At 36.5% G+C, this 11,422-nt stretch overlaps 1 protein-coding gene across 1 annotated transcript in view; it reads left to right on the top strand.

The window, feature by feature from the left end:
• LRRC7 (leucine rich repeat containing 7) overlaps positions 1–10,761 on the top strand; it is a 396,137-nt gene extending 385,376 nt beyond the window's left edge. Inside the window, exon 26 of the mRNA XM_081144600.1 lies at positions 8,140–10,761. Coding sequence (XP_081000726.1) covers positions 8,140–8,247 — 108 coding nt within the window. The 3' untranslated portion in view covers positions 8,248–10,761. The remainder of the gene's footprint in view (positions 1–8,139) is intronic.
• The last annotated feature ends 661 nt before the right edge of the window (positions 10,762–11,422 follow it).

The following is an 11,422-nucleotide window of genomic DNA, read 5'->3' on the forward strand; positions in this document are numbered from 1 at the left end:
TGTTATTAGATTGAACCATGGGAATTTGCTAAAGTCTGACCACTTTTGAAGTAGCAGTTATGTTGGTTTAACATCATAGTTTCTTTTTTCTAAATGTTCTTTCTCATGCTAAAACGTTCAGTCTAATTCATTACACATTTTACAATTATTCAAAATATACTTAAACATTGAAAATCCATTAATTATAGTTACTCTGTTGAAGAGATTAATAGACTGTAAAAAAAAAGAATATATTATACTTGATAGTTAACATAATTCATAGTTATAGCCTAAAGCTCTCTCGGAAGCATACTGTATACTGTTACATCACAGCGGTGAACCCCTATCCTGTTCATTTACCTGCTCCCCTTTTCCCAGACAAGGGCTTGACTATGGCAGGAGAAGAGATCTCAAATCACTTATAGATAATTAGTGGCATCTAGATATTACCAGTCATCAAAACAGATATTTTCAAATATAAGGTAAATAATTACATTACCCAAATGAATATAATTGCATAGTCTCTTCTACCTTGCCATAATTTTAAGAGTTTTAGAATTTGTAATCCAAAATGTATTCTTGTCTGTTGCTATACCTGTAAGATACCAAAATAGGATAATCAAAGAGACTATAATTCAAACAAACCAGATAGTTCCCTTTTTTTCTAGTCTTCAAAAACCTTGGCCCTACAATTCACATAGACAATTCAAGAAACCACGCTCAACAAATAGGTCTATCACATTGCAGTTAGTTCTTGGTAGGTTGTTGGGCTCAGAGCATCATATCAAGGCCAGAATCGTGGAGTTTGATGGCCACCAGGCCTGTTATTACTGCTCTGTTCCACAGCCACTGACAGTCCACTGCAGTCCTGGTTAGTGCCTTACAAGGGGAACTTGTGTGCCCTCAGGGAGCTCATACCAGGGAGGCGTGATTAATGCATGCAGTCCTATTAGAAAATGAATAGAGTACTTGATTTTGTGATGTAACTAATAGGTATTGTAGCAATGTTAGGAGAATGAACTGATTAACGTAAGAGGGTGTTTCTTGAAATGCCCAGAGGGGGACACTCATAAGCAAAAATCCAAGATGCTGCCCCTCCTGCTCTCATCTCATCCAGTGACTCAGGGCTTGAGTGGGAGAGGACAGACCTGTGTGGCAAGGGACACTGGGAACTGTGGAGCTCTCTGAGCATGGAAGGAATAGGGAACTGCTTTGCAAACCAAGGTAGGGAATTCATTCGTTAGAGATGTCCGTTCAACATGTTTGATAAGAAGAAACCAGGCATTCTAAAATCAGAACAGGGAAACAAGTAAATATCTTCATTTATTATCAGTTCTACATCTGAATTTCTAAACAGATAGTTCCAAAGTCTTCAGCTGAGTCTATGCTATCTCGATATATCCTTTTTGAGCCCGAATTCATGAAACATTCGCACTATAGTACATGTGTGCACTTAAGACAGAAGAGAAATTCTTTTATGTGTTTTATTCTATGAAGATATTTTTAATGCTACAGTAAAAGCCACTAAAACTTCAAACTTTCTCATATTTAAAAAGTGCACTATAAATTTTTTCATGTGAACTCTCTAAGACTTTAAGGCCTATAGTTCAGATTTTTGATAGAAAGGAAAAATTTTTAAATGACTTGGCATAGAATCAGTGTAGTATTGATTATGCAGTATGCTCAGCCCTAAATATATCCCAATACTTAATGAGTATTCTGCTAGATTAAAATTCTGAGATGGGAATTAATTCCAGGTAGTTACTGTAAAACATAATTTTAATTATCTAAGATTCCCAATGTTTCTGATAATGGCTGGCTGTCAGGAGTAGACAACGTGAAAGCTTGCCCTTATAGCTCTAGTTTGGTTGCTGTGTTTTCAGCTGTTCCTATCTCAAGAGCTATAGGCATTCGAAGTGCAAGTGATTAATGTATTAACGTATATCTAACGTACCAAATATATGTGCACTGGCGCTTTATATGTTTGTCCCTTGAGTGTGAGTTTAAACCAAACAAAACTCACGTGTCCATGTCTCCAATCTAATCCATGTACCTTTTTTGGATTCTAAAAAGAGCCACGCTGTCCGTATTGGATAATCTCACCAACGCAGTGGCCAAGCTTTCTCACAGACTCATTTTTAATAGAGCTTCAAATAATGAGAATACAACAGAATTCCTAGGAGACTTACAGCATCGTCTGGAGAATATCTGCAGTATAAATAAACATCCCTAATTTATTCACTTAACAAAACATTTACCAGAAGAAAATCAAAGATAAATCCAGGAAAGACCAGGAGGATGCAACCTAGAAACTAAGTGTGTTTTACAGTAAACTGATGAGCTGTAGCTGCAAAGCTCCACTTTTCATTGGAATAACAAATGTTATTTTCATTAACCCTCAGTCTTTTCATGTCTAAATTATGGAAAGGGGCAATTAAAGGAACATTTTGTGGCAAGATTTCAAGTGGAATTAAAATAAGGAAGGATATCTTCTAGAAATAATGAAGATTGCAGTAAAATGTTCCTTTACATTCTAAACCAGCTAAAGCCAGAAACCCACCCATTACATGTTTTGAAGGGTAAAATTGTCAGAATACATTTCCTTTCCTACATTGTTTTCTTATTAACTTCATTTCTACTTAATAAGCCACTCATTTATTTTCCATTGTTCATTACTTGCAATTTCCTCAAAATTGCACACATTCTATTATAATCCATAATGGACTGTGTTTACATAAAACATGTATATAGTCAAATGTGGCAATATATTTTAAGATTTTATTAATTTAGCATGTATTCTCCAACTCATCTGTTGCATTAATATAATGCACATATTTAAAATATCAAATGCATAAATGTGAAGTATATGCATTTTCCCCCCCAAAGCATAATTGGATTTATGCTGCCTTGGATTAATATTACCTGTACCAGCCTTTATTTCCTCAGCTCTTCTATTCACACACACATGAAACAACCACAAAACCTCACTGGTTGAAATACTGTGATTCTTCTGGTCTTCATTTTAATTGGAAAAGCCCCACACAAATGCAGTAACATAATTCTCTGATTCCCTGCGGTAAGTTCTCAAGATGTAAGCCAGATAGCCATATTCATTTCAACAACAATATAAATTCACTTCACTCTTCTGTCTTAAGAGTGGAGGAAGGTTCTCTAGAACTGAGATGCTATCTTCTTCCACTCAAACCCCTCATCGAACTCCCTCTGTCATTGCCCACCCTGGCATCAAGCCTAACATAATGTTCCATATCAAGAAATAGCTGACTTAATATTAAAAAGTGAATTCATTTAATGAACATTTGTTACAGTTCTTACAGTCTCACAACACCAAGTGAAATAAGTTGTGTCAAGATACAGATCGTTGACTCCTGTAATGTAAATTCCCACCTAGACATTAGCTGTGTGTGCTTGGATATTTTACATAACCTCTCTGATCTTTATATTTTCATCTTTTTAAAAAGTTAGGCTTGACTAAACAAAAAACAAAAGTTCTTTCCTCTGGCATTTTGTCCTATTCTCAAGGCTTAATGAAAATTATATTTCTTAATTTCAAGAAAGTAATAGTGGAGAAATATTAATAGTATGAGCTTACATTTATTGATTGATCGGGTATAGGGTGTCACGCCCTGTCTTACACATTTGATATATATTAATTCATTTAATAACTTTCTAAAATGGCATGCTTTCTGATCTTTCTGAGTCGTTCTGTTATTTTGAAGCCATTCCCAGGCAGTCGCTAGTTGCCATCTTTTAAATAGGCCTCTTGAGGTTCACCAAAGCTATGGTTTAGATCCAAAACATTTAGGGGAACTAGAATTACAGAGTCCCCAAGTTTATTTAACTCAGTGATCTAATTTATCAATCTGTATATTTCCTTCTGAGAAATGAGCTCTATGTTTGTGTTTCCAATTCTCGTTTGTACTTACAAAGCATGAAAACTAAAATCTGACACTTTAAAGTTATACTAAACGCTAAGTTATACAAAGGGTCTCCCTAACCTTGAATCAGAAACTGAACTTGAAGCCTGGTTCATTGGAAACAAACACAGATTCAAGGCCTGAGTTAACCTGGCTATGCCTTTTCCCTGCCCTCTCCCCTGTGCTATAGGAAGTTGGGCTTAATTGGGGCCACTAGGAAGTACTTGATTCTCTAGGATTTCCTGCTATCTTATGAGCCCTCTACCATGATCCCCTTCAGGATGACTCTTCCCTGCTCTCCTCCTGCCTGGATTTCTTGGAAACCAAGTTTCCTGTTCCCTCCCCTCAGTGTATTGGTCCCCATGAGAATCCCTGTCCTTTAGTTTGGCCATCAGGCTAGAGCCAGCTTTCTGCCATCCTTAGGAAGGATTGGGACCTGCTTCACCTTTCCCTCCCTCACTGCAGACAGATTTTCCCAGCTGCCCAGGTCTACAGCAAACACTATCTTTCAGTTCTGCTCTACACGTCCAGAGCTGCCTGCAACCATATCCTGCTCCCCTAGTCAGATTTCCCTTCATTCACATGCTCCCTTTCAACTTATTTTCTGATAAATCTCTGAGCATTTCCTGTGGGTAATACCAAGCTGCAATACAACCTCTGTTGCTAATGCTGCCACTCTGACCTCCTTCCTGAACTCCAATCTCTTATTTCTAAATGTACGATCAACATTTCCGTTGCATGCTTTCCCAGCACTGCAAACTCCATTGTCTTCCCAACTAAGCTTTGCTGTTCGCCAGGGTTTCCATTTCCTGTGAAGGGCATCCCTTGCTCAATCAGGTGCCAAATTTATAGATTCTACCCTAAAAGGTTTCTCCGTTTTAATGTATTTCCTCTCAAGTCTCCTGGCACTGCCCTAGCAGATATTCTACTTTTGAGCGAGAAGGCTCACAAATGGCTCCAACTCAATCAAGCTAGAGTTAAAACTGTAAGAATGAGCCCTGCCCTGAGTGGCTCAGTGGTTAGAGGGGCGTGGGTTTGATTTCTGGTCAAGGGCGCATACCTGGGTTGTAGGTTTGATCCCCAGCCCCAGTCCAGGCATGTGCCAGAGGCAACCAATTGATGTGTCTTCTCTCACATCGATGTTTCTCTCTCTTTTTATCTCCCCCCTCTTCCTCCCTTCCATTCTCTCTAAAAATCAATGGAAAAATACCCTCATAATCATGAGGATTAACAAACTATTATTATTTCAGTGATGTATTGAGAGAAATAATAATAAAAAACATGGGTTTGGAAGGTGGTGGCAAGCAAACTGATCTCTGGGCACAACCCCCACTCCAACTCTCCCCTCTCTCCCTGGCTTTCTCATCCTCTCGCTCTATCTCGCCAAACAAGTTCTGTTTAAATGTTTTACATATTGGGCTTTCTCTCTTCCTTTTGAGGAAAAAGATCTATGAGCTAACCCTATCTCCACATTAGCTTATTTTTATGGTTGCTTCTTATGCTAAAGCTTAGAGTCTAAATTCGTAGGTATTTTTATTTTTTAATTCTCACAAAAATGGTTCCATACATGGATCATCTTAAAACTCTTTTCCCTTAATGGGCTATTGCAGAATTTACTTGAAAGAGCCAATTGTTCTGTTCGGGGCTGGAGGAGACTCCAGGCTTGAGACAAGGACCTGTGATCTCTTGCTAATGACACTTGCCTGGTGTGAATACCAAGACACTCTTGGTAAATGCCTCAGAGAAGCAGCTTCCTTTGAAATTTTCCCTCTTCTTTTCCTTCTGCTGAACGACCCTAGTACTTTATCTGTTCTGATGCTAATTTAATTCAGCATACACTTGCTGAATGCTTACTACATGTTATAATGCATTTTCTGCATTATTCTTAGTTATGTCCATAGCTGTTTCCCCTTCTGGAAGGTCACTTCTGATGGGAGCCTCCCAGTTTCATCCATCTTACTTTCTATCCCCAGTGCCTGGTACAATGCTTTGGGCGCAGTCAGCATGCAACAGATATTTTTTATTGAAAAAAATGAAAACTTCAACATGGTGGACATGCACCATCCTTCTTTGAAGATCTTTTTATAAACGTGTCATTCAAAATTAGCAGCCATAATTAATTGGCTGTCTGGGTTTTGTACCACTTACGCCCTTAACAGCGCTATTATTTTGCAACTAGTAGTTCCTCAGATATGAGGATGGACCATGGACCACTCATGGCCTCCAAACACTAGAGCATTCTTTATCCCCAGAACACTGAGATATTCAAATTTTGAACAGGTTCCTGGAAGTTCTCAGTGGGCTTTGAGTTCATTGCAATTCTAGGTTTTGAGTCTACAGCTAGAGAAATTTGAGCACTCACAAAGTTATTTTCAAGATTTGACATTTAAGAATTCCATTATTAAAGTTAAATTTCAAAATTAAGGCATGACTTTTGGTCAGCTTGAAGGCATTAAGGTAGTTGTATAACTTCAAAAGTATAGTGGGATAAACATACTATATTTCACCCAAGTTTGCTACTTTCCTGATGTCGGAAGAAGGATGAAAGTAAAAAGCAGAATGTACCATATGCTGCTCTCTGATCCACGTCACCTTCTGATCAAAACAACATCACATGTTGTCTGTTTTTTACCATAACTTAAAGCAAGAAATTTGGGCTTTGAAATCACCCAAAATTTTACTCAGCTACTATTTCTGGCCACGGAAACAGCCAGTGCCAACTTTGATAGGCATTTTCATTAAGTAAATGTTATTAAATAACATCAATAGAGAAAAAGAGATTCTTTCACTTGAAATAAATTTGTACACATTTTTCCATGAGTTTACGTTTTTCTTTCCTAGTATTTTCCTTATTCGTAGATGTACTATGGTTTTTAAAAAAATCAATATTTTAGGACCTTCTTTATCATGTCATTAGCCAACAAATTTAGTGAACTAGTGATAAAATATAATTAAGCAGACAACTGTCACCTAAGTTATAAAGATTATACAGTGTTGCTAGAAGTGTCCTGCTGTTTTAAATTCAAAAAACCCAAAGACAGTGAAATACCTTGAGTGGTTATTTTGAAATAAGCATATTTTAAGCAAGCATTAAAAAAATAAAACTACAATGGCAATGTGCCCCAAATTAGTATCGGTCCATTTAAAATTGAAAACGTGAACCAATTAACTGGCTCTGTTACCTGGGCTGTGCCAAGCAGCCAGTTGGGTGGACCCTTCGGAATCAACTGAGTCTCAGGCCGCAAAGAAAACAGTTACGTAACTGCCAGTCACTAAGCTTCCAAGTTTCAGGAGGGTTGTGCTTTATTTTGGCCTTCATGACAGCAAAGCTTTATGAGATCCATGTCTCTACTAATAATAAAAATCATTCCAGTAAAGAAAATCTGCAATTTAATGTAGAGAAAACCAAAGACCCATGAGCACTCACTACAGGGAAGGACATCCATTTTGTGACATAAATATCAAATAATAGCCAGTTTGAATCCTGAAATTGTAACCTTAAGCTAATTATGCTTAAAATGAATTTTGATTGCATAGATTGAGGATTCTTGCCTAGGAGACGGTGGGCACGTCCACGGTCACTAACGTCAGTGTTTTAACCCTGAGGGATGGATCTCAGAGCTATTTGGATGGGATTAAGAAGCACTGGTGTAGATAAAGAATATATTTACAGTTAACAATGGGGGGAATAAAAATGATATCTTTTAAAATGTGCAAGCTAAGAACTTTCAAGTGAGTCAAAATAAAATCTAACTCTACTGTACGTGTCCAGTCATGCTTTGTGTGACTGAAATATTTGACCATGCTGATGGGTTTGTATCAGTGATTTATAACAAGAAGGCAGTAGTCCCGGGGACACTCAGAACCATCTCAGCTAAGTTCCTGTGAAACAAAACAAATCAAAACAACAAAACTGAATGACCGTATTTCAAGTGCACCTGTTTCTCACCGGTGCATCTCTGTAATTAGCAGAGGCTAAGACTACGCCAGGACAGCCCCAGGTAGGACATACTAGGTACTTGATAAATATTTGTTGAAGTAATAAATTGAGTTGAAGCTGGGTGAAATTAATTCGTTCATTCCATAGTTGCAATTCTATTGTGAATTTTTATGGAACTGGTAACTTTTGGTTGCTTGATGCTCCCTTGAATCTTATGATTAGAAATCATGATAAAGTGATAAGTGTCTTACATTGATTGCCCTGTTTTTATTTGCATGTTTACAGGCAAATGGACATAGTTTTGTACATATGGAACATGAAAAAGCTGTATTACTACTGAAGAGTTTCCAGAACACAGTAGACCTAGTTATTCAACGTGAGCTTACTGTCTAAATATTTTTTATAAATAGTGAAGATAACGTCTAGCCAGACCTAATGTTCAAAGATAAATTTATACATAGAGACAAATTTTGCCAATTGCTGGACCAATGGCAAACATTAGTGCCAAATGTATAATACTATATGTTAGCACTGATCATCCTTACAAATGTTAACTATATAAATATGATGTTCATGTGGTTATGTATTAGTTTTAATTGTCAGCCTCTGGCTGTGCATTGGTGCAGTTTTGTTTTTGGTTTTTGTTTTATTTTTAACCAAATAAGTTTCTTCTCAAAGTGGATTTCATATGATTTCGGAAGCACGGAAGCACACACAAGCTCTTTACAAATTCTGCTCTCCATCAGAAACACTGCCTCAATGTTGTATATGCCTTTATATAGAAAATACAAATATAAAGAATTGTGATTCCCATAAAATATTTCTAGCACAAGATCTATGTTGGCATATACACAAAAAAAGAGTATAGAGCAAAACAATATTTTCATAAACTAAACATCTCGGATTGAGAAGGAAAATATATCTTAAAATAAGACTTTACTATATGGAATCTTTTTCAATAAAAATTACATGATAATGCCTTATGGAAGTAACTGTACATATGGTATAAAGTGTTTCTATTTGGTTCCATATTAATTTGCTAAATTCTCATAACACAGAGTGAAATATTTCATAAATTAGCCATTTATCTCTAGGGCCTGAATAAAAATAGGACAAACTAATTTATTCGATGCCTTTAGCTAATTACAGCAGTTGCAGAGTTAAAACAACAGACTAATGGTCATTATAGGTCAATCTTTTCACCGCAGATTTAAGCAGTGGATGATGGGTGGCAGGAAAGGTATTGCTTTATTTCTTTCAAGTTTATATTGATTATAAACTGTAGCCCCTGTGATTTCTTTACTTGTAAATGTGGAATTTATTTGTGTGTTGCTTTATCTAATTTGCTACTTTTAAATAACTTGAAATGAGTCTTGGGGATTGATAAAATTTATCATTAAGAAATACTGCTATTAGAAAGTTATGGTGGGAGATTTAAAAACTTTGGTATTTAAATATGAAACTTCAAATATAATTTCTCAGAGCTATAGTCTACCTGTACTATTAATTTTAGTGCCTGTTTTTGTGGACAAAAATAGAGAAAATACTTTTGTTTCAGAAAAGTTTCAAAGTATATAAAATCCTGAATTTTGTCCGACTGGAGAGAAATACAAGCATAGTTAATATAGACTTAGTTATTTTTACATCAGAACTGTTTTCCCCAATCAATGATCAATTCATTTTATAATCCTTTAAACACATTTCTTTTATATATTCGTCATTAATTTGAAATCTCAGAATAATTTCCCAGAGTTGGTTGTATGAATTCTCTCTCATATTTCCATATAGCTCTTTTTAATATATATATAATAAATTTACTTTACATGCTAGTATTTCAAGTCCTCTTTTAGTATTTTCACAGTAGTATCCCATAATGATGTCACTGAAGCTCTGAGAGTAATATTTGTAAGTTAAATGTTTTATGGGGACACTGAAAATATTGTATTTTTGTAGGATCTATTAAAATGAATGTCACTTATTAGAAGTATAATGGTATTTTTTGGCAGTAGAATTTGTCACTTGAAGGCAAATGATACTTCACTTTATAGATGATGCACTAATTTTGATGTTGCTTTATGTCAGGGTGACATTATACCATGATTTTATAGAGTTTGACATTTAACAAATGATTAAATGATTGGCCTATTTAATATGTTTCCCAGGAGTAACTTTTAAATGCATTTTAATATATTTACAGTTTCTGACGAGAAATGTTTTTCAGAGCCTAATTTTCTTTGTCGAAAACTTGCACCGAACCACCATATCCAGCTGCTATTAGAGGATGATCATCATTAATCAAGACAGAGGCCCTCACTGGCCTCCCGAGACCACTTAAAGGAAAAACAAACTCAAGGGTGTAGTTTGGTGGCAATGAAGCAGCTCAAATCATTCCATCAGTTTCATTTAATCTTTTATGGTAGAGGTGGGAGAAGAGCCAGACATAGACCCTCCCAAGTCTTTTTTCTTATGTCAGGTTTCCACATCCACCCCCAGGCTTCAGGAGATGCTTCTGAGGCACAAAGCTAAGAGGACCATGATCCTAGCGAACACCTCCACCCCTCCTGATGTGACAGCATTGTCTTGGCCAATGCTTTAATCCTTCCGCTCTGCAGTTCAGAAATGAGAAAATGAGAAAAGGGATCTCTGACCAACTGGAAAAGAAATCTGATTGCCCGAGCACCTCATGGTCAATTGCACTGTCGTGCTGCAGACTGAAAAAAGGCAGGTAATAATGAGAAGAGGCATTGTTCTCGGTTGACTAAATAAAAAAATCACTAAGCACCTGGGGCGTGGGGGGCGTGGATTCCATGGGTGACCAAAACCAATAATACATTGACTGTTTAGTATTGACTTATTTTGGAGTAACTGGTTTTGCTGCCTGAAATAAGAATCTGGTTTACGTTCATGAAAACAAAAACCAAAAAAAAGTTAAAGGTGTGCCTTTAAAAAAAGAGAAATCAACAACAATAAGAGTGGAATTCATGATGGCTCCAAGAGATTCTACCTCTTGGTCTTTGATTTTCATTGGAATCTTCCTGCTGAGGAGCTGTCTCTGTCTGGTGGGTCAATCAGTAAGACACAATGGAGGGGAGTGGGAAGAAGCAGAGGGGGAAGACATAAGCACGGAAAATTAGCAGAATTGCTGCAGATTTTGCAAGCCTAATAGGCATTAGTGGACTTTTTTTTTTTTTAACTATTTACATGGCTTCTAATACATTGTCACAAAAGCTCTCTTACCATTATTCTAGCCTTCCAGACCACACATGTCCCCTAAGCAAATATAATAATTTCAAAATTATAAGTGTATTTTGAGAAGGAATAATCAAAGTCAGTAAGAGTACCAATATTTATATCATGCTGTTTTGCTCATTGAAACCTAGAAAATATATGTGTCCCAGTTAATTGGAACTGTAATTATACAGACATCAAACAATTCTGGTTGTTTCTGGGCCTGACCTTGGAGTACCATCTTGGGAAGCAGTTATAAAGAGGGGGAGACAAATCTTGTTTTCATTAAAAACAGAAATTATTTTTAATCTTGAAGATGATTACACATGTATCGCTAATA

The sequence above is a fragment of the Miniopterus schreibersii genome, assembly GCF_964146895.1.
Source record: "Miniopterus schreibersii genome assembly, chromosome: 8".
Lineage (NCBI taxonomy): Eukaryota > Metazoa > Chordata > Mammalia > Chiroptera > Miniopteridae > Miniopterus > Miniopterus schreibersii.